This window comes from Phycodurus eques, chromosome 11 (genome assembly GCF_024500275.1).
Source record: "Phycodurus eques isolate BA_2022a chromosome 11, UOR_Pequ_1.1, whole genome shotgun sequence".
In the NCBI taxonomy this organism is placed as follows: domain Eukaryota; kingdom Metazoa; phylum Chordata; class Actinopteri; order Syngnathiformes; family Syngnathidae; genus Phycodurus; species Phycodurus eques.
The window spans coordinates 4,229,366-4,254,150 of NC_084535.1; the positions used below are offsets into that span (position 1 = coordinate 4,229,366).

At 43.0% G+C, this 24,785-nt stretch overlaps 1 protein-coding gene across 1 annotated transcript in view; it reads left to right on the plus strand.

Moving 5' to 3' along the window:
* The window catches only part of ehbp1 (EH domain binding protein 1), a 131,494-nt gene that overhangs the window by 63,537 nt on the left and 43,172 nt on the right, over positions 1–24,785 (plus strand). The window contains 4 exon segments of the mRNA XM_061690954.1: positions 6,812–7,099; positions 7,101–7,502; positions 9,507–9,548; positions 10,418–10,567. Of these exon segments, the coding sequence (XP_061546938.1) occupies positions 6,812–7,099; positions 7,101–7,502; positions 9,507–9,548; positions 10,418–10,567 (882 nt within the window).

The following is a 24,785-nucleotide window of genomic DNA, read 5'->3' on the forward strand; positions in this document are numbered from 1 at the left end:
GCGTCTTAATGCCACGGAACGCCGAGAGGACGTCACCGGGTCATAAGTGGAGTGTGTTGATGGAAAAAAGTAAGTCAATGTTTGAAAACCAACGGTATTGTACTTAAAAGTTAAATACAACCTAACTGTACTGAAAATGTACAAAAAAATCATTTGAAACAGTGCTTTCCTTTCCTATTTTTGAAAGGAAACACAATCACCAGCAAACAAATATCTCCATGACCTAATGACATATTTCATCAAAGGTTAAGAAAAGGTGGCATAAAAGTTAGAAGATCTGACTTTCCGAAGAGGCCCATAGTCTCTCCAGCTTGTCTTGGGTCGTCCTCGGGGCCTCCTCCCAGTGGGACGTGCCCAGAACAACGTCCAGGCACAGCTCGTGACCATCAGTGAGGGTAGGAGTGTAGATCGACCAGTAAATCGAGAGCTTTGCATTTTGGCTCACCACGACAGGACCGATGCAGATGTTACAATGAAAAAACATTGTCTGTACAGTTGATAAAAATCTGGTCATTGTCACTGTTTGACAGATTCATGCACTTTACATTAAATGACAAAGCCCCGGAGACTAATTGGGGCACGGTGTCTATTCGAGGCATTATTTGAGGCAAGAGGGATGTTCAAATCAAAACATTCTGTGCAGTTACAAAATGTATTATTATGACCACAGTTTGACATTGACACTGCATAATATAAATTCTGTTTACACCTGATGTAAGAGAATATTGCACCCGACAACTAATGGGGGCGCGGCGTCTATTAAAGGGACTATTTGAGGAATTACAGTATCTGTATACAGTATATAGGAATCAAAAACATTGCCTGTACAGTTGAATCTTTTATTAATGAATGAATATGAATTTATTAATTCACTGGATATCATAGCCAATATCTAACTGGGGCACGACATCTATTAGAGGGACAATCACTATTTGAGGAAATACAGTCAGTACTGTATATTGATAAACTTTTTATGATGGCTACAGTTTAACACCCGGAACAGACTAATTCACTATTTGAGGAAATACGCAAGGTATGTTAGAATCCAAGCATTACCTGTACATTTGATAAATGTTTTATTATGGCCAAAGGTTGACACTGGAACACGTTACATTGAAAGTAGTAGGGGGATTTATATATATTTTTTGAATTCTTATAACGTAATGTGTTTGACTTTCTTAGATTCCACTGCACCGTTTTCATCCTCTTGGAGCACTACATGCACGCACGCACGCAGGCACACACACACACACACACACACACACACACAGTGTATTTTCCTCGTCACAGTATCGCCACGTTCACACTTTGAGTTGCAGACTCGCTGGCATCACCATGTTCCCCTTGGCTTTTTTTGTGTGTACATTCACCTTTTTCCATTTACACAAATGCACACTTGCCCTGTGCTACTAGAACTACACACACACACACACACACACACACATGTGCAGCTGTCCCCTCTCCGGCCCCGAGGGCTACAGCAAGCGATACGCGTTGGCTTTCCCGCAGCTTGATTTCCTTCTCCTCATACACACTTTGGCTGGGCGATAACCTCTGGTGGCCCTGTTAGGCATGAATGCTAGCCTGTTGACAATAACCACAGCCGGAGAGCCAATCCCATATCTGCACGCTACCGCCTCGCCCTCACGCCCACCCCCCTGCTGCAGGTGCCTCCTCGAGTAGCCCCCAAGAAAATTGGCTAGATATAAGTTATGTAGGAATATGCCGTGGAAGGCGATAGCCGGAGAATAGCCGCACCGGTGTTGCTGTTGTGCGGTGGTGTCCGAGCGCTGAGATATCACCCAAGTGACTGTCCTATACCCGGCCGTCACCACTGGTTATTTGTCGGAGAAGAAGATAGTGATGAGAGGAGCCACTTCTTGACTGATTTTTCATCTTTTCTTTTTCTTTTTGACTGATTGACTGACTGATTTTTCATCTTTTCTTTTTCTTTTTCTAAGATTTCTATCTTTTTCTAAGATTTCTAAGATGTCCTTCTGCTTCACTAGGTCCTTCTTGCAGGGTGTTGTGAGCCACGCTATGCTTTTTAGCATTTCTTAGATATCATCCTAGTAGTTAAACCTTGTTTGGAAAAACTGCGGCACCTTGCTGTTCTTATCGGGAAACAACGTTTTGAGGCGTCACATATTTTTGAGGCGTCACATATACTATATACTGTACAATGGTGCCTTGGGATACGAGTGACCCGACTTGAGTTTTTCGAGATACGACATTTGATTAAATGTTTTAAGAGTGGCTACAAGTGTGGCCGGAGAGTTGTCATGTCCACTTTGCCTCATCAACCGCATTCAGCCTTGAGCACTACCAGACTCCACACATAATAATACAGTTTTCATGTTTTTTTTGGTTTTTTTTACCCAGTCCACATCTGTTTATTGACAGTGTTGAGCATCAATGTCAATTTGGCGTGAGACCAGTCAACCTCATTCAACCTCTAACCATACTGGACACCACCCATATAAATACAGTTCTTAGCTGCCTTTGACCCAAGATACATCAGTTTAGCAGCAATTGTTAGCGTCATCCGTGTCGTTCTTGCATCAGACCAATGAACCTCTTTTGGTCTCTAGCAGTACTAGACTCCACCTATACAAATACAGTTTTTTAGCTGCCTTTGACCCATTCTACATCAGTTTAGCGACGTACATCATCTAAGTCAATTCTGCATCAGACTGATCAGCCTCATTCAGCGGAGGTAAAAAGTGGGAACAAAAAAAGAAGAAAAGGAGTGTAATGAAATGTTTTAATAAGAGTGACCAAACGCGCTGCCAGAGTTGTTGTTATTGGTTGAGATGTATTGAATGCAAGCACACCTATCTGCTCCTTTTCACAGCTCGTTGATAGACGTGCCCCCCTCCTCACCCGCCTCCTTTCAGCATCCATCTGTGTGCAGTGATTGCAATGAGCTCAGACTGTGCTGAATTATGACAGATAAGGACAATCAATATCGGGGGCGGGTTAGTGGCGGGGAACAGAGAAGTAAATATTTAAGGAGAAAAGATGCGTTATCTGTGCGTATGCCTCAATGATTGTCATGTATGTTTTTGAGGGGTTTTCCACGTATTGGATCTTTTTGAGTGTGTAGAGAGAAGGCGACCGGGCCAAGGAGAAGTCATTTGGCGCGCTATCTGATAGCGTAGCACCAAGCGCTGTGAGGGGGAGAGGAGGAGGGAAGGAAGGGGTGTTGATGATTGACAGCGATAGATAGCTGTCAGTCACCGAGGGGGGAGGGTGCAGGGAACAGCGGCCCGGGGCAGGCAACGCTGACATTTAGTCCCAAAGCATTGTCGGCAGGTTAATGGAAAGTGAGCAAGTGGAGATAGTTGTCCTTGTTGCCCTCATTGTCATATGGAAAAAGCTTCATAATGCGCTGGTATTGGCCATGGTGGAGGAGCAGTCACAAAATGGATGCCCTCGTTGTGTACACTTATGCTCTTTCTGAAATGCCCTAAGATGCCTCAAAATGCATCTTAAGTCCTCTCTAAATAGGAAAGTAGTACAGTAATTGGTGTCAAGTAGACTGAGGTGATACATCTCGACTGAGAGACAACCTTTCTATATTCAGGTTGACCTAAGTTTAACCTGGGTTGATAGTGGAAGTTACGGAGAGTCTTCCCCGCATGTGCACGCACGCTTCCAGGGCATTTTAAATAAAAATACAATTATCAGTAAGCCATTTAATTTCAAGGTTATGGCCCGCCTCAAACTGAGCAATGCGGCCAAAACCAACTGAAGTGGACTATCACCAAAAAAAAAAAGAGCGAGAGAAATATCGGCAACTTTTCGCCACACACCAAGCAACTGAGTACCACACACCGACCAATGCGCTGAAATGGAAAAACTGCGACCCTATATCGGGTTTTGGGCTCCAGGTACAAAATAGTGTGTTATTTTTTTATTGACCCATTAAACGAGAGCAGAATTGTCAAGGAAGAAGGAGATGGCCGCGGAAAAGAGTAAGCGGGCCAGAATAAGTAGTAGAGAGTTCCAGTGCAGCGCTCTGGATCGATTTTCCCTGAACTCTTACGCCTGCTGTATCACGTGCTGTAAGAGTTCAGTTTTTTTCATCAGTGGTGTTAGTAAGAGGCCTTACGCTGCGTGGTTTGTCAAGAACAGATCCTAGTTTGAGAAACTTGCCATGGAGCAGTGTGACGGCCATAAAGCTTCTCAAACTGGAGCTGAACTGCAGTCGGGGACAGAAAAGCTTCTTGCCAGGTGGCAGTTTTGCAACGGTGCTCCAATGTCAACGGAGCTGTCAAATGCTGATTGGCCTCACATCTGTCCAAATCTTTCTTGAAACAAAATAGAAAAAAAGAAAGTGTGTAGTGACTTTGGAGACATCCTGGTCTATACAAGAGCTGAGATACATTCGCTTGTCCTTTTTATACAGAACTCTTGACATTGTGTATTTACACAACCGATGCAGCTTTCCCCGTTGAGATAATTAGATATGTGCCAATGCAGCGAGCCAGCAAAAAGGCTCAGATGGCCAGTGTGTACGGGGCTATAGAGTGAAAATGAAGTATTTTTTTGGCACAAATGGTCCTCAGTGCCTGATACGAGAGAAGCTCTGCAAAGAATAGAGCGTGACACTGAGGTCAAAAAGACCGTGGTGTGCGTCAAAGGCTGAAACAAAACCCCATTCGTCCTCGTGCACCTCTCACTTTCTCTTCGCTCGACGTCTCTCCTCCATTCTTTTACAAAGTTGTCGCTCCTTTTGAGCGCCAATGGAAACAATGGCAGCACGCTTTGCTGCCTTCAATGCGCGTTAGAAACTCAATCAGGGCCGCTGGTTCCCCATATTCATTTTCTTTCTTTTCACCCTCTCCTTTCACACCTTTCACACTCACACAAACTGATCCCTCTGTTCTCTCGTCACACACTTCTGAGTTTAGATGTTCGACAGCCATTGTTCGCCTCAACATCGACGATGGCGCAATAGGATGAGAAAAAAAGACTAACAAAAGATTTTAAAATTGCTTGTAAATGGGGAAACATCTGTGTTAAATGCAAACTTAAGGTTCATTTATGACCTGCGAACAGTAAATGGGAATTGATCAAATGCTATCAATTGGTATGCTACCATTTAGAAACCTGAGTACAATAGAGCTAAGGATTTTACATCTTGCCCTGTTATCAGGTAGATCAAATTAAATTTGATACATTTGCTTACATGCTAACAGTTCCTAACTTAACATATAACACAACATTTTGACCACCATAGACAGACATGAGGCTATATACTGTATCTCATTTCGAGCACAGGACCTTTGAGGAGCGCAAGAAATAGTGTCTAAATTAAGTTCTGGAGTATTTTATTGCAATGGATGTCGAGTGGGCAATATTTATCACATAGTATGGTGCTGTACAATTCAGATGGCATAAAAGTAGTAATGGGGTAGTACTTTAGAGGGATCCAGGACCCTTTGGGACAGAGTTTGGACTGCTGAACATATCTCAATGGAACATTTTACTTTCAGGAAGTACAAGTACCAAGAACTTAAAGCTCCTGGATTTTACATGCACATTTCAACTTATGTGAAGTCATTTACCTGGGCTGAAAGTAGACTCTACTAGGGCGGTAGTGCTTACTAGGATTCCAAGAACAAAAGTTCCTATAAATTTAAGTGGAAATGTGGCTGTAGAATTGGAGAAACTAAACAAAAGTATAATTCAGTGAGATCTGGAGACCTGGCAAAAGCTTTGTTGGGTTAGGCAACGAGACAAAAGAGGCCTGCAACAGGTTGGAATGAGATCAACACTATCAAGCAGGCCAGATACAAGCTGAGATACTTGTGCGGCAGTGTTGGAATGGAGATGGTGTGTGTGTGTGTGTGTGTGTGTGTGTGTGTGTGTGTGTGTGTGCCTGCGTTTGTGTGCGTGCGCTGCTAATCTATTTATTTACCTGTCATTGGCTGCGATAATGGTTTTCATCCCGTGTCTCTGTGTCTCCGTCTATCTGCTAATGTGTGGGTGGGTGATTGGCTCCCGTGTGTGTGTGTGTGTGTGTGTGTGTGTCGTGCTTGATAATCAAACCTATATTTTCTCATCACACTCTAATCAGACCAATTACACGCGTGACGGAGAGCGTGGGCAGGCTGATGTGGCACAATGATAAGGACGCAAGCACACACACACAAACACACACACAGTGGGATTAAGCGCTCTGTCTCGGGGTATCTCGGTCTCTTATCTGGGACAACCATCCCTGATGTGACCTGTCAGCAGTCCTGCCAAAAGGTGTCTCTCTCGCACAACCCCAACGTGGGGACCAAATGTGACGTTGAACCCCCACTTTCCCTTTTCTAGACACTTTAGCCACTTGTCCAAAAAGTGGTCCAATTTGGTACAGTTTTGGAAAGATAAATCCTGATCTGGTAGGTGTTCCCACTCATAGTACATAGCATTTACATCATGAAAACCTACTGGAAAGGGTACTGAACAGGGTCCTGAAAAGGGTGCTGGAAAGGGTACTGAAAAAGGTCCTAAGTAGTTTACTGGACTCGGTAATGAACAATACTAGTAAGGATAGTGGTCCTGCAAAAGGTCATGTACTGGAAAAGGATACTTGCTGTAAAAGTTTTTTAAAGGGTACTAAATGGTAAATAAAATGATTCTGTAAAGGGTACTGGAAAGAGTCCTGAGAGGGGTCCTGAATCGGGAGCTGGCTCAAAAAGGTCCTGAAAAGTCCCTCAGTCCATAGTAACATATGTCTTGTGACTTTATTTTCCCTTTCCATGTCAGTTTGTCTGTCAATCAATAATTTTGCCCTGTGTTTTTTGGTCACCAGGCATACGACGTGTTCGCCAGCCTGGGCATCTCGCGCCTGCTGGAGCCATCGGACATGGTGCTGCTGGCCATCCCCGACAAGCTGACGGTGATGACCTACCTCTACCAAATACGGGCCCACTTTTCAGGCGAGGAGCTCAACGTTGTCCAGATAGAGGCCAACAGTAGCCGCAGCACCTACAAGGTGGGCGACTTTGAAACCGACACCAACGCCTCCATCGGGCAGGACAGGTTCTACGCCGAGCTCAACGACGTGCAGCCGCAGCTCGTCGATGACACCAAATCCAACTGGCTCCAAAACCGCAGAAGTGAAGGTTGAAATCGTAGCGCCGTCGGCCGGCTCACAAATAGCGGCGCCTCCGTCCTCGCCTCCTGTCCAGGCGGCCAACGTGACATTGTCAGGCTCCAGCCTCCTGAAAGCTAAAACCTTGGACCTTTCCGACCTACCGCAGAAGTCGGATGCCGAAAGACCGCAGCAAAGGAGTCCGGCCATCACAGAAACTGGGTCCTCCGCCGCCCCAACGGGGGGCCATGCATCCTCCGTGTCACCCACTCATCAGAAACTCGGCTTCTCGTACAACAGGGACGCTGACCTCATCAAGAAGAAGAGGGCCAGCCTGCGTCACTCCGAGTCGGAGCCCACCTCAGACACCTGCGCGCCTGTCAACCGCACGGAGGCTCAAACCAAACAGGTAAACAAATATGATTCACAAACACAGTGGTACCTCAATTTACGAGTGGCCCAACTTATATTTTTCTTGTTTTGTTACAAGCTGTCTGCAATTTATTTTTTTTGCTTTGTGTTATGAGCCAAAATCTGAGTTACGAGTGAGCTTCAGATAAGATGCCGCTCGAGTAAAGTGAAATAAAATGGAGCAATTAAGGTCCTGTAATGCCCTCGCATGTGGGCAAGTTTCCGATGCACTTTTAGTCGTTTATTGAATGGGACAAATACGAAATGAGAACACTCTCAATAGCTGCTGTAGGCCACAACTCACGCACAGATGCTCACACGCAGACTAACCGGCCAAAATTCTGAACATATTTAGAGGGGTTAGAACGTATTGTAATGCCCCGGCAAGTGGTCAAGGATAGACACAGCCAGCGGTGCACTGTTAATTCCTTTAGTGAACAAACGGTAACAAAAGAAACACATAACAACCCTTTGTACTCTAGCTGTATGGCTCAACTGACAGCCAGAAGCGCTTGACATGCAGACTGGCTAATGGTTAGCCATTTAACAGCTAGCTGCTAACCTGAGCAGCCAAGTCCACACTTTCATTCGCTGACTCCCATGTTACTTAACAGGCCAGCTCCCGCCAGCTAGCCATTTGCAGCTGTTGATCACTGTTTACTTCCGCCACTGACAATAGCAATCCGGAACCTTTCTGTGCATCATCTTGAGAAGTTTACCACCCAACATGATCGGCGTGACTAGGTGCGTTTTTCAACGAATAGTTATGTTCTACAGAAAAAAAATTGCAAGGAGGTGAGTGTTCGCTGTATTCATTTTCAGTCAGGTATAAAAATTGCGCCCTTGCCTCCAGGTTCCCCCTCAAGCGTTTGTCTTTTTGATCCCGGCGCCCTCGTCTTTCGCCTTGATTGAAACTTTGGTCGTCCTGTCTTGTCACGAGAAATAGCGAGGTCGCGAGCGTTCATTTCCCCCTCGCTAAGCTTCTCGTCGATGCCGTTCTCCAAGATGACCCCCGTACGGAAATTGTCCCGCACGGCATTAGTTGTTATATTGGTCGTCACTTGTCTTCTCCGAGATGCCTCGGGGCTGGCCCGGTAGAACCCCCCCTGCTTTGACATGTAATCATATTTTTCATTACATTTCTCATCCGCTGACTTGATGGCAGTCTGTGCCGTGACCACTCAGGCGTGGCGATGCTTTCCTTTTTTTTTTTTTTTTTTCCCCCCTCTGTAAGCACACCTCATCTCGCACATGCCCACGTTAAATACTTTGCTACTGCGCCCTCCCCTCACAGATTAATGCTTCCTGTTTACAAGTGGAAAGGTCACAGGACAGGCGGGGGTGAGGCACATATTGACAGCTGACACCCCCATTTTATAGCTGCACTTATCTCCTCATGAGGGGGATGCAGCAAGGCCCACGTTTGACTTATAAACATGTAGCGCCAATCCCATTATATACAGGTTACATCGCAATAAATTAGAATATGGTGGAAAAGTTCATTTGTTTCAGTAGTTCGTTTCAAAGAAGTGAAACGCTTGTATTGATTCACTACATACAGAGAGAAAGTGTTTCATGCTTACATTTTGAAATGTTCAATAATTATTGTTTACAGGAAAATAAAAGAAAAAGCTTAAATATTGATTCAGTTATTGTACACAAAAGTGACATAAAAATTGTACCAAAATAAAAGTTTGAAAACAAACAGTTCTTAAAGATTAAATGCAAATGTGTTGTACTAAAAAGTTAAATACAACTGAGCTGTACTCAGGCAGTGATTCCTTTGTATACCACTAGAGGGAGCCCGCTAACCACACTTTGAATCTCTGTTCTAATTTAGTGAGACGCACATTCATGTCGCATCAGAGTCAATTACATGGTAAAACATGCACATCTTGTGCAGATGAACCAATCAGACCATTCGCAGCAGATTTGGTTTTAACCAAACCAAACATGTCAAGTGTCTCCACTGCTTTACACTTATTTGATTTCTCTTTTACAGGAACCGGCACCCGCCCCTGTTTCAAGTCCTCCTGCTGAGAAGGTAACGAACGCTGCAACTTGCCATGACTCCAATTCATCAAGCTATTGATTGTTCATTTGATTCATTGAGTCATTGAATGATTTATTCCATTGTCACACATTTTCTTTTTTTACATGTATACAATGCTTAACAAAGCGAATAACGGACGTTTTATGCCCCAAATGAACAGTATTGCTAATTAACTAAATCCTTAATGTTTCAGTAATTGTTAATACACCAGTATGTAGAAGTTCTTTAACCCAAATTATACTTTTGCTGCTATAATATCATCAAAAAATAGTAACACACATTATTCATTCTTGATTAGGATGCATGCAGAGGCTTGCATTCCATTACAGAAAATAATACTTTTAGTGGTTGATTAAATAGATACATTTGAGATAAATCAATGATAAATTTGTCATTTTTGTTCACAATGGTCAAATGTCACTGAAATCGAAAGTCTGCATTAGAGCACTTCACAATGCTGGATGTTTTCCTGAACAGACTGATGCATTTGGCTTGAAGTTATTTTAGCAATTAACAAACCATCAATAAAATGAATGAAAATGACTAAAAAATACATTTACTTTTTCTAAAACAAAATACAAATTTGAATCTCAGTATAGTATTACGAAAGTATTCAATAAATATATACGTACTCATAAATTGTTGCTGGGCTGTCGCCATCACATTCATGTGCCTGAGTTAGCGATAGTACGCAAATTCCGTGTAAATTATATATACAACTTTGTAGTGGTTTGCAGTGCGCTCACTGTAACTTTTCATTTCTGATGAACGTTTGCCTTATATCAAACAAATTCTTGTAATTTGATTAATGTCATTTTTGTATAACGTCGTGGGACATGGTGTCCCGTTCCTTCACGCAGAAAGCCTTATCCCGCCAGGAAGAGCTGAAGGAGCGAGCCCGGCTGCTGCTGGAGCAGGCCCGCCGGGACGCCGCCATGAAGGCGGGCAACAAGAGCATTCCCAACGCGGGTGTCGCCGCCGCACCTGGCAGGGGTGCCAATGTCTGTGATGTGAGTTTGGAGTTTTTTAACTTGTTGTACTTAGTCTTTTGTGTAGAGCTACACTGTATGACTTTGGCCATATCAGATGAAAAATTCCCAATTGTAGGCAAAATAGCGTCATACAAGTTGCCCGTCTGTCTCGTTTGCTGCTTCCGATTGGGGCTCCTTTGGGTGAATTCCCTTGTCGTAGTTTGTCAAAATATGAGCCTTGGGGTTTTCCCCAAAATACCTGCTTCAAACCAAAGTTGCCAATTTCCTGTTCAATTTTGATATAGGGCCCTTGAGAGATGTTCGTGAGTCCTGTTATGATAGACATATCCAACCAATTTAGTGCCTATTGGTAAAACTGATGGCAGGGGCTATTTTTTTCGTGGTAGAATCCTCACAGCAACAGCCTCCCTTCGCTCATCACCACCTAGCTTCCTCTCTGGGTGGGAGAAGCGGCAGTAATAAACAGGCCAAAATCCAGATCTCAGGGCGTGAGGAAGGGCAAGACACTCGTTGCATATTGCAACCCCAATTCCAATGAAGTTGGGATGTTGTGTTAAACATAAATAAAAACAGAATACAATGATTTGCAAATCATGTTCAACCTATATTTAATTGAATACACTACAAAGAAAGGATATTTAATGTTCAAACTGATAAACTTGATTGTTTTTTAGCAAATAATAATTAACTTTAAATTTTATGGCTGCAACACGTTCCAAAAAAGCTGGGACATGGTCAAGTTTACCACTGTGTTACATCACCTTTTCTTTTAACAACATTCAATAAACGTTTGGGAACTGAAGACACTAATTCTTGAAGATTTTCGTAGGTGGAATTCTTTCCCATTCTCGCTTGATGTACAGCTTCATCTGTTCAACAGTCCGGGGTCTCCGTTGTCGTATTTTACGTTTCATAATGCGCCGCACATTTTCAATGGGAGACCGGTCTGGACTGCAGGCAGACCAGTCTAGTACCCGCACTCTTTACTACGAAGCCGCGCTGTTGTAACACGTGCAGAATGTGGTTTGGCATTGTCTTGCTGAAATAAGCAGGGGCATCCATGAAAAAGACATTGCTTGGATGGCAGCATATGTTTCTCTAAAACCGGTATGTACCTTTCAGCATTAATGGTGCCTTGACAGATGTGTAAGTTACCCATGCTATTGGCACTAACCCAGCCCCATACCATCACAGATGCTGGCTTTTGAACTTTGCGTCCATAACAGTCCGGATGGTTCTTTTCCTCTTTGGCCCGGAGAACACGACGTCCATTATTTTATTTCCAAAAACAATTTGAAATGTGGACTCGTTGGGATGAGATCCTGCCCCAAGTGGAGGAGTTCAAGTATCTTGGGGTCTTGTTCACGAGTGAGGGAAGAATGGAACGGGAGATCGACAGGCGGATCGGTGCAGCGTTTGCAGTGATGCACACTTTGTATCAGTCCGTTGTGGTAAAGAAGGAGCTAAGCCGAAAAGCGAAGCTCTCAATTTACCGGTCGATCTTCGTTCCTACCCTCACCTATGGTCATGAGCTGTAGGTCGTGACCGAAAGAACAAGATCCCGGATACAAGCGGCCGAAATGAGTTTCCTCCGCAGGGTGTCCGGGCTCTCCCTTAGAGATAGGGTGAGAAGCTCGGTCATCCGGGAGGATCTCAGAGTAGAGCCGCTGCTCCTCCGCATTGAGAGGAGCCAGATGAGGTGGCTGGTGCATCTGATTCGGATGCCTCCCGGACGCCTCCCCGGTGAGGTGTTCCGGGCACGTCCCACCGGGAGGAGACCCCGGGGACGACCCAGGACACGCTGGAGAGACTACATCCTTCGGCTGGCCTGGGAACGCCTCGGGATCCCCCCGGAAGAGCTGGATGAAGTGGCAGGGAGAGGGAAGTCTGGGCGTCCCTGCTAAAGCTACTGCCCCCGCGACCCGACCCGGATAAGCGGTGGAAAATGGATGGATGGATGGACTCGTCGGGCCACAGAACACTTTTCCACTTTGCATCAGTCCTTTTTAGATGAGCTCGGGCGCAGAGAAGCCGGCGGCGTTTCTGGGTGTTGTTGATAAATGGCTTTTGCTTAGCATAGTAGAGTTTCAAGTTGCACTTACTATGGACAATTTAGAGTTTTCAATTAACGTACCTTGCATGTTTTTGGGATGTGGGAGAAAACCGGAGTTCCCGGAGAAAGCCCACCCCAGCACGGGGAGAACATGCAAACTCCACACAGGAGAACCCGGGATTTGAATCCCAGTCCTTAGAACCGTGCCGCCCCAAATTTCCATATTAAGTTAAATTGGAATGTGGCTCGTTTTCATCTTATAAGACAGCAGAAATGGTCTAGTGTATTTTAAGACAGGTGTAAAGCGCTCTCTCCACTGCAACCTCTTGTCCAAAAATGTCCTCTTGAGCCAAGAGGGAGACCTCCTGCTCATTAACTTGTGCTCACACTCTCTTGACCGTGTCAAAAGCTGTCACGTCAACTCTCCCCCCTAAAACAGTCCTCTCGCTCTTTGGTCATCCTTTACCCGCACAATCGTCGTGACACGCCAGCCGAATGTGCGTCGACGTTTCCCACAGCAAAGCGAGGGGAAAAAGTACATTTGAGGGCGAAATTGCCAGCACGCTCCACTGAACATAATGCACTTCAGCAGCAGTTAACAGACATGGGAGTGAGTCACATTTGTGCAACTCACAAGTAAGTCTCAAGTCTTAACTTTCAAGTTTCAAGTAAGCCCCAAGTTACTGTCGCAAAAAGCAAGCAAGTCTAGTCAAGTCCCCAATAAATTTAAGCAAGTTGAGTCAAGTCATTAAGCAAGTCATAGAATCTCACTCAGTCACATAATATTCACACATTAGCCACATTGCATTCGGTATCTGTACTTGCATTAGTAAGCTGTACTAACACATTCAGAATCACAAAAGCAACACAACAAATGGCACACTAACCCTAAAATGCAGAGTTTCAACCTTAAACAGGCAAGACTTTTCAAGACGTTTAGGTCAAGTCTAAGTCAGGTCTGGGCAGCATGGCATGACGCAGAGGAGAAGTGTACGCCTTGCAACTGCAGGGTCGCCAGTTCAGTTACCTGCCCAAGCCCATGGCGTTGTTATTTCCCTGCGCAAGACACTTAACCCACATTGCCTATGAATGACTTTGGTTGGATGTGTGGTGGTGGTCTATGGGGCCATGGGTGCAGAATGGCAGCCACGCTTCTGTCAGACTGCCCCGAGGGCAGCTCTGGCTACACAAGTAGTTTACCACCACTCGGGTGTGACTGTGGAGTGAATGAATAAAATGTGTGCAATTGTAAAGGTCCTTGAGTGCCTTGGAAATCACTATATAAGTGGTGTGCATTATTATTATGATTAAGTTTCATGAATGTCAAGTCGAGTCTTGTGTAAGTTTGGCCAAGCAAGTCTTGAAATTGGTGACTTAAGTCTGACTCCACCTCAAAGAGTTACCCTGGCAAAAGCACACTGGTCACACACTGAAGAAAGAGAACAATAAAGGCAACGACATTCATATAAACGCTCGCTTTGGTAATGAAATATCTAAAAGGCGGCAGCTGCAAGTCCGCAAAGAGAAATGCGTGCCCTTGAATTTTCTCAACTGTAGGCATGCAAATACACGCACGTAATCCAGAGGAAACAAACAAGCAGCCTTTTCCAAGGACCTTCCAAGGTCTGCAGCAGGAGGAAAGCTAATTAATTCAAAGCCGTCTTCGCCGCACATCTTTGAGGAAGAAAAAGAAGACGGTGCGACGCAGACCCGCCTCGTCTTTCGAGATGGCCGACCGGCCGTCTGACTTTCCAAGGACGGGCCACTGCGCTAACCCCCCCACCGACACCCCAGCGCCCATTCGCCTATTGAATTGTTTACACTTTTTTTAATAGAAAGCATTGATCAAAGGAAGGCGACGGGCCCCCGAGGCCAACGTGTTGATAATTGCCAGTGATTCAGATTAGATTACTCGATGTCTTCTTTTGATTAGCGTGTCTGTGTGTATGTGCATATGTGTATGTGTGTGTTAGCAGTCAGATTCACCATCTTCCTTGCTGCCCCTCTAAGTAGCTGCCGGGCTGTTTAGCATGCATAAGGTAAGACTTTATTCAATTAAAGCAGCCTGGGAAGTGGCTAAGGAGAAATTGGGGGCGTTGGGGAAGTGTCGGCCATGCCGGTTGCCGATGTAATGCGCGTTTGTAGAATGAGTTATAAGTGTGTTTGCCGTTATTATCAGTTTGATGATAATTGAGCTAATGAACGTGTCGGTCAACAACCACGCTCGTGCTCAACTTTTCAAACATGATTCTACGGTAGGGGTGTGATGGTACACCAGAAATCAAGGTTCGGTATGTATAGCAGGTCCTTGGTCCACGAGTTCCGTTCCTATGGCGGCGATGGAACCAGAGTTTGAGTGTTCTGGAGTCTATTACTATCCTATCCTACCATGCTAATCATAACTTTTGTGTAAACACGAACAACTTTAGTGCAACAGTTGCAGTTTACACAAACGCAATGATTAAGCTATGAAACCATTTATTTTACCTTACTGCCATCTGAAGAGTCGGGAAGAGGTTGTTTGTTTGTATTTCGGAAACTTTTAGGATCGTGTCGGGCCTTTTAGGGTCTTTTAAATTGGCTTCATGACTCGAGCAGGAGCTGAAAGGTGAACATAAAACCTTTGACGTTTTCCCTCTTGAAGTGCTGCAAGCGATTGTGTCAAACATGAACAGGAGGCATGCAAGTAAGTGTGTGCGTTACCGCTTTCGTCTCTTGACGGCTTGATCAGCTCTTGTGATGCAACGAGGCTGCATTACTCTTGCTCATTAACACACACTGGCGCGCGCGCACACACACGCACGTCTTTGATCTCTCCTCCGGCCGATTCAGCCACGACACATCTCCGCACACTCCAACACACACGGTGCAAAGGAACTCCCAGGCCAACTATTTAGTTTCATTAGGGGCAGATGCTTCAAAAAGAAAAGAGTGAGGCAAGGAGGGGGTGAAGGATGGGAAGAAAAAGAGTGGAAGAAAGGGGGCACTTGGAAAAGAAAGGGATGGAAGTAGAGTTAAAAAGTGCAGGCAATGTTTTACACAGATGCCAAGTGGTAATATTTGTACATTTTTTTTAAATTTACGGGCACCTGCCATATTTTTACGGATAAGTCGGAAATGTTCCGGAGAAGAAATGTTGCATGCTAATAAGTACACTTAGGCCTAGAGCTGTACGATATAATAGTGTATATTGTAGTGCGACATAAAAACGTCTACAGTATAATATAAAACTACTGTTTATTTTGATGTGCAGGGTATTGTGTTGGCCCTGTTACAATTTTTTATTTTTTTTTTCAAAAAGATTTTTTAGGTATTGTCGATACTTGTAATATTTGAAGGGTTCAAAGTTCTCCATTTTGGGGGGAAATTTAAGAAAATATTTTTTTATTTCTGGTTCCAGGTTAAAGCAAATATTTTTTTTATTTAGGTTGTTTAATGTTAATGTGTCAAGCAAACATGAAACTTTTTTGCTAAATCTTTTTCAATGCACAATCGAACGAATCTACTAGTAGGCGTGGCTCTATTTTTGTCTATCACTTGACGGCTTTTGCGTCTGCACTCTTAATTTTAACATTATACATAATAACACTTAATAATGAGCATGAATATTTGTATTAAAACCAACCATTTTACATAAAATTGAAATGAAACAATTTAGCCTTTTTCTTAATTGAATAATGAATGGAGTCAACATTGTGTTTTGTCTATTGTTGATTGTTCATTTGTAATAATTTTTTAAATTTCATGTTCGAAATAATCATTTAAACACAACCTCCATCTTGTGTTTGGGAGCCGATGGGCAAAAAGCTGAGGCGGCGATGTCGGGGGGGAGTATGGAAGGTTCTTGTTTTGGTCACAAAAGGAATGACAGGAAAAGCAGCAGAGTCTGGTGCAGAGTGCAGCCGATGGCGGGGGAGCCACCAGGGTCAGCGCAGCGGAGACCCCTGGCGTCCCCTCTGCGGCGAGGGTGTAGGCGAGGGGGGGTCTCACGTCGGCAAAAATCAAACGGGACCCAATTATAGGAATCTCAACGAGTCAGTGAGCAGGGAAGTCTCTTACCTGGAAAACACGGAGGAATGTGTGTGTGTGTGTGTGTGTGTGTGTGTGTGTGTGTGTGTGTGTCCTGCAACACACACTGACACGCACATACAGTGAACAGGTACACCCACTTCGTCGTCGTCATCACGGTGACAATTAACATGACTACGCCGCTGTGAAATTACTACTCTCGTCGGCTAATGAACAAGACGAGCCCAAGCGAGACGAGACATCACGGACAAAAGTAACTGGACATGGCGCAATTAGGATAAGATGAATTGTCATATGGTGAAACATCTCCCAAAAAGTGCTAAAACGTAGAGCTTGACACAAAAAAATATATATGGAAAAATAAGCCTCAAAGTATGAGTTCAAAGCGAAAGATGAAATAACGGTGACCGGAAAATTAGAATACACGGGTGCCCTTGAGGTACAAGTTTACTTTGTTCTGTGACTACGCTCGTAACTTGAAACACTCGTATCTCAAATCATATTTCCCCATTGAAATGTATGGCAATGCCATTAATACATTCCAGCCTCACGTGAAAAACCTCGAAGGTTTTTTAAATAAGGAGATTAGTACGGCATAATATCGTACTTCATAAAATAACATAGTAATGTCTAAGTAGATAGAATTGAAATAATTAACAGTATTTGCCACATTTTTTTGCTTCAATTCAGTGGACATTGTGCTGCTTCTTCTGCTGTATGGGCCATGGCCACCCGGAGGCAGTATAATACAGTTCATCACAGCTTCTGAGTAAGCAGCAGTAATATTAGTCATTCTTAGCAAAGAATAAAGAATATCAAGTTCTCTGCCACCATAAAGTGCTTGTACCTCAATTTGTTGCTTTAAGTCAAAGCAAAAAATCGGCAGAACAGCGGCTTGTATCTAAAAAAAACTAGCAAGTCGGGTCACTTGTATCTCAAGGCACCACTGTATACTGTAGTATACAGGCACCACTGTATATTGTGGCACCACTGTATACTATATAACGTGAGTTGTCATACGGTGGAATGTTACAAAAAAAGTGCGGAAATTTTAATTTTAACCCAATTTTTCCAGAAATATAGGCCTCAAAATAGGAGTTCAAAATACAAAATGAAAGGTGAACTCTAACTGGATAATTAGGATAAAATTAAGCAATTAGGATAATATAAGTTCTCATATCGCAAAACATCCCAAAAAGTACTAAAATCTGACATTTAACCCAATTTTCCAGAAAAATACACCTCAAAATATGAGTCAAAATTCCAGATGAAAGGAGAAACTACTAACTTTTACTTTAGCATCGAAAGAATATCACAATAAAGCTTAAGTCCGTCAGTACCTATAAAACGCTATCAGTTGATGGTATTGCTCTGCATACACCTTACTCTTCCTTCCCCATTACGTGTTTGTGGTGAAATGGTGAGTACGACTGCATAGTTTTGCATTATTTTAGTTTTTATTTTCGTTATACAGCAATTAGCGTCTCTTTATACCACACAGTTTACAGCTAGTTACTTTGTAATTGGAGAATGTAAGACTTGGACGGGGGGTAGCAGGAATTTGTGGTAGGGGAAAATTTGGCAGATTTACCCATTTGTTAAAAAAAAAAATTCATGGTAAAATTTGTCGTTTTTTTTTTTTACGTATGAATGTTTGGAATGGTGAACATTTTGAAGTTTGAGAAATGTTGAATTTGAGTTGCCTTTGTTAATGAAATTGGTTTTGTTTCTCGTGGCAAATGGAATTCTGTGATTTGTGCAAATGTGAAAACTTCACAGGATTTCCTGAATGAGCTGGATTTTTTTGACGTTGGAATGGTTTGAATTGGTTGCGAAATGTGGAAGTCGTCATCAGCTTTTCAGCATTCATGCAACTTAGATTCATATTTTCCAGCCTTTCAAGGGATCCAAGGAGGCTTGAGGCGGTGGTGCCTTTTTAAAACTGATTAATTAGTAAGTTCAACATTTGTGCACTAGCTGTTTCTTCAGCACATTCCAAACTGTTGTTTGCATTATCACTGTAATACGACACACACATATCTGTCAGTCACACATTCCAATACTTTTGTCAGGCGGTGTAGACAAAGGGTGGAGATGGAGGTAGAGAGAAAGAAAGTGTTTGCGAGAGCACAGAGGAAGCAAAGCGAGAGGAGTGGACCTGTGTGACCTTACATGAAAGCAACAGTCACTGTGGGCTACAATTAGGGATGGCAGGAGGGAGAACATAGGTCAGCAGAACAGTCACACACACCAGCATGCACACACACTCGCACATCGTTTTGTTTTGAAACGATGGCCACTGTAGCAGTTTGTTTGAACGAAACTATTGTACAGATGCTTCTTTATTTAGAGTGGATACTACGTTTGTACTTGTACACGTAAAAATGCTTCGATACTAGAATGCCGATACCATTTCACAAGCCTGACATAAACTATTGTGCCTTCCCTGAGCGCATGGTGTGCATTTGGGCAAATAGCAAACACCGTTCCAAACTGTTTGTTGATGGTTAGATTTTGCACAAAATAAGGAGAATTGGTGCATAGATTTCTCAGACATGGACACTTGTAATGCATGTTATCGCATGTTGTTCATATAAGACACTGGTGTCAAACTCAAGACCCGCGGGCCTGATCTGGCCCTCTGTGTCATTTATGTAGCCCGCAAAAGCTTGCCACAATTCCTTGACTGTTGTTCAAAACAAGCCGTAAAAATGATGTAATAAAATGCAGGGGCAGTTATGTAGTGCAGTATGATGGGGTGATTATTACGGTTCCTACACAGATTATATGGTGTGAAATTTAACACCTGTGACTCACTGGCCGGGTCCCTTTGTGTTGAAAGCCTTTGTAGCTGTCGTGTTCATTTTCGGTGCCGTTTATACAGAACAACGTGGAAGAAAGGTTGTAAAAATGCCATCTTTTCTGAAATTCTGGACTGATAAAGTAAGGCCTTGTGTTAACTCAAAGTGCACGTGTGTTGACATGTTACCTTTGTGACCCACAAAGTTCAACTGGTGTTTTCCTCTGTTTATTTCTCCTGCGCTCAACGGCAATTATCCTGTCAGTTTAAAGGGCAAAGCCTTCCCATCTTACTCGTGTGTGTGTGTGTGTGTGTGTGTTTGTGTATGTGTGTGTGTGTGTGCGTGTCCTGTTCTACCTGTCCGTTTTCTTTAAGCGCTGACACTCAACACCATAGTTACACACTTGTTCTGTTTACAAAGCTAAATTGTCTCATGAATACAGTTTTTGCTTTTATAAATATAGCTCATTTCTATGTACAGCCATGAGCAAATTTTTAGACACGCACTCCTTCTGTGTCTACATCTTTACATTGATAAAGCAATCAGGTTCTGATTACTCCAGTACATACCTTGCCTGTAAGGTAACGATTAGATCCACATTGGGTACAGTAAGGGAACAGCATGCAATAAAAAATAAATTAACACATTTTGTAATATATACTGTATTGGCTTAAATCTTTTCCTTTTAGGAAAGTGCAACATCGGTAGTCTGCCTTCTGGATACATACCTTAGTGGTTACCATAATGGTTCAGTTTGTATTGGGTACATACAGGTAGGGAACAAAATGCAAAATAAGAAATTGCTCATATTCATAACGCAGCTTTAATCTTTTCTTTTCTGGAAAGGGCTTCTTCGATAGTTTGTCTTCTTTTTAGGACACAAAGTTCCACAGTAACAGTTTGAACAGTCTAATTGTGCCGTAAATAAACAGTAAAAACAGCAACTTTAGCGTGTCATTTGCCTTTTGTCACCATTGTCACCAATCAAGATTTAACACTCATGTAATATTTACAAACACTCAAATGTCCCGGAATGTCCTGATTCCATTTTTGCCAAAAAAGGGTGAGAAGAAAAGCGGGTGAGATGGGGACAGAAAGGGGGAGCTTATCGTCCGTCTCCAGACGGAGTGCACGGATCAATGGGCGTGCGATGCAGAGCCCACGGCGATCAATGCATTTGATAAAGAATTAAAGAAGAGCCACTGTACTGTGCGCCTATCAAAAGAGCCACCACATGCCTTCATTAATATGGTAAGGGATTTGTCCATAAAATACAGAGCAAGACAGGAATTGTGTCATCAAAACGTATGTAATACAGTGCTTCAGAAATATCTTTACACCCGCTGTCGTTAACTATGCGAAAACATCAATAGCATCATGAATTGCTTTAATGCAGACACTTTCTATTTCACTCAATGATATACATACATTTAACCTTAACACAGTCCTTTGTGCTTTAAGTAACATTTGAGTACCATTTCATTCATTCCTAGCCATGGTAAACTGAAATTAACTACTGTAAAGATGTTTACAGAGCAGTGTTGTCAATAAGCCAAAGAAGAAGCAACTGCCTAGCACATGATTCGATCATAGGGCGGGAGTAATTAATGTCAGTTGTTAAACTTCACACCACGGTTACACACTGAGACGTGTCACTGTTTATTGTTGTATACATACCATAAATGTTGAAAATATTTGAGGGGGGGAAAAAAAGCAAAGTTCTCGAGCCCAGATTCCGCAGCTGGCGAAGACTGAAGTTCCTCCTCTCTTCGTCCTTTGCCTCCACGTCTGTGTCTTCCGGTACACGCATTATATGTAGCAAAATCAACCCCGTTCCGTGTCTGTGCCATTTATACAGAACTTTGTCATGGAAGAAAGCCAGCAAAATGCTGGCTTTCAGAGGCAGTGAAAAACGGTCCACCCGATAATTCAAGAGAACTCCACGTCTCGTGAGTTCTTTTATCGTTATGTTGATGTAAACAGTGTGTAACGTCAGCTTGCGTGTTTTGTGTTTGTGTGTGCGTGCGCTTGTGCGTGTGCGCCGTTTTAGTGCATGTGGCTGGGCAAGATAGAGACCTAAAGCACCTCTCGACCGTGAATTAGGCTGTCATGACAAATTTCTGGACCTGCATGACTGGCTGCCAGACTGGCTGGCTATCTGGGAGGTTGGCATCCCCCCTTTTTCAGATAGTGATTGTGTGTGCCTGTGTGTGTGGCATCGCCGCGTGCCCACGCCAGCTCTCTGTACATGGCCAGCGGTGCGTGCCCTCCTCGCACAGAAAAAGAGCAAGCGAGGCGACAAACCTGCTGCTGTTAAAAAAAAAAAAAAAGAAAGAGAAAGAACCTCCAGAGCAGAGAGGGTCCCTCGCCCAGACGCCAAGCCCACCGAGCAGCCCTCTGTCTCAGTCTCCCACTCAAGCGTTTAGCTCCTCTTTCCCCTGGAGGTACTCAGCGGTCAACGCCAGACGTGATTGTTCTTGCTGTTGCCGTTGACAAAAAGTCTCCTTTCTCCCTGGGTTTCCTTTCTTGTAGCAGTGCTTCCTGCTGACCGCAGGTTTTTGTCATCCTATTTTTCACCATCTTCTTGATCACATCACTCGGGCTGGTTTGCTTTATGCGGGTGTTTTTCATCTAAGTTGTGTTTCAGTGCCTAAACGCCAAATAAAATAACTGCTTTCATTTCCCCATCTTTAATAGCCACTTCGCAATTTAGAAGCTAACATCAAGACTATACTGTCCACAAGGTGGCGGTACATCCCTACTTTATTGGCTTTCCGTCGTTTTGGAATGGTTGTGGTATCATAGTCACTACTGAGTAATAGTTGGCTATCATCCTCCAGTAAACATCTACCAGATTTCACAAATCTGGACGTTGTTTTTCCTTAAACGGTTTCCCGGTAAAATGTCACACTATTTGGCACGCCCATTCAAAACATGATTGTCGTCACTGCCGCATTCAGTGTCTCAAGAGTCTGATATGCAGTCGAAAGTTGGGAATACTGGAATAGCTGTTTTTTTTTTTTTTAATTGATCTTCCGACAAGTGAATCGCCTTTTTGGAGGCCTCAACATGCCCAAGAACGCACCAATTTTGTCCAAGCGCGTCCGCTGGTAAAAATGTATGTAACTTAGGGGTGGCCAACACGAACCCTCTCAGTAGTGCCCCCAATAAGATTAAAATTTAGACCCGGACACCAGTTTTACCAATTAACATGAACTCAGGTAGACATCTATCATACAGGACACACAAAAAAGTCTCAAGGACCCATGCCTGAAATGAAACAGGATGTCGTCCATTTTGTTTTGAAGCAGCCATTTTGGTGTGAATTCCAAGGCTCATACTTTGATGGACTCCTACGAGGGAATTGGCCGAAATTAACCCGAGTCGCAAGCAGGTATCCCGGACAAAATTGTAAAATAAATTGCAAATTTTTTTTGGGCCAACATCATTTAATGTGGGCAGAGAAAGGTGATTCTCCATGAAAAGGTTACTGCCGTTCATAGCCATTAATAGCTGCTTGCATTTATTTTCATCTTAATGAAAATAAAATGTGTTGCAAGTTTTATATTTCAAAAGATTTTAACAATCATCCATCTTGGTAAACGCTGGTTGAAAATCTTGGGCGATAAACCACATACTGCTTCATGTAGCGAGCGCTGGTAAATTTCCATTATGTCGCGATGATCATTTCTGCCTTCATTGTTCCTACTGACATTGAAGTGTACTCCTAACTTTAGATATGTTTTTGTATGACAAACACGTGTTAAAGGCGACATTGTCTTCATTGAATCAATGTTTTCTGGAGAAGTTTTATCTGAGCTGACATGTTGTCCTTTATGATATAGCATCCTGATACACGTTCTCCTATTTTCTAATCAGTGTCTTTATAGCTGACTGAGCTCAACTGGTGCTGGTCACATGCATTTTTCCATAGCGTTAATCCTAGCCCCTGGACAGACAGTCAATTTCCCCATCTCGTGTCCCCCGGAATGGCAACACCAAAAAAGAGAACAGGGTGTTTTTCGCATTGTGTTTGGGGCACACACGCTATATGCTTATTGCTACACTTAAACCTGCTGGTTGTGTCCATATCTGCAATCAGTCCATTGCCAGGAGGCCCACCGTCTGTGACATTGCCGTTTATCATATTACACTCATAAAAGCTGCATGAAAAACATATTCAAATGCAAGATAATTACAACGACCGAAGATGGAAAGTCATTTTTGCAAGGGAATGCAAAAATGAGAAATAGAAAGACGAGTCATGTTTATTCATGAACCAGTCGTACCGCTCTTGCTCAGCTTTTGTTTCTGCTTAGGGAAGTCTTTTGCATACTAACTAAAAGTTCAGACCACTTCGTCTTCAGTGGAAGTATCGAAACGGACAATAATGAGACATACAACAGTGAAAATGTATTATTTACTTAAAACAGGAGCAAAAATCCTTACTTATAAATCATAGCCTCACGGTCAGCCTTGTGGAGTACCACATTGCACTGATCTTCAGAATGCATGTGTCGAACACTTACTGTTGGTTGGCCATAATACTTTCTAAAACTAAAAAAACCTGTACAATTTAGCCTGATGAAAATGGATGTTCTCGTATTGGCAACAGCCACTCTTCCAAAATTGTTTTCGTCTTCATTGCAAGTAGCAAAACTGACAAAAACAAACAATAATATGATAATTGTGACAGTGGAAAGGGTTTATTGTCTTTTAATGTGTACAGAAAACCCAAACAAGACGAACACGCCGCCTTGTGCATTGCAGTAATCTCCACAGTACGTATGTCACTTATTGTTGCCGAAACTTTCGAGAAGTTGTATCATCAATTCAACATACTTTTATATAATTTGGTCTGGAGAAACATTCATGGGGGAAAAAAATCTCCCAGCTTTGCCTAGATTCATAGTATCGCAGTCACATTTGTTTTTCGGCAAAATATTCGTTGGTTTGAAGTCTATTTTGTATTTCATATCCCTGCAAACACTTTTGAAGGAGACCTAACAATAAAATATACTTTTTAATGAAAATTATATAGTAAATTGATTAGGTCAAATAAGGACATTTGTTAGTACCACAGCACACGACCCTAGTGAGGAGAAGCGGTTCAGAAAATGGATGGATTGGTACCACAGTGGGGAAATGTTCAATTTTTCAATTTTTGCTATTTACATAGAATTTTAATTGACTTTTTAAGTTTGTAGCAAAAATGGAGAAAACAAGACGTTTTGTTATTACTCAATACTTTATTTTATAAAAATGTTTTTCTTAATTTTATTTTGTATTAATTTATTTAAAAGTAAATTATCGTTGGCATAGCAGCCACACTCCTCCAAACCGCGAACTTTTT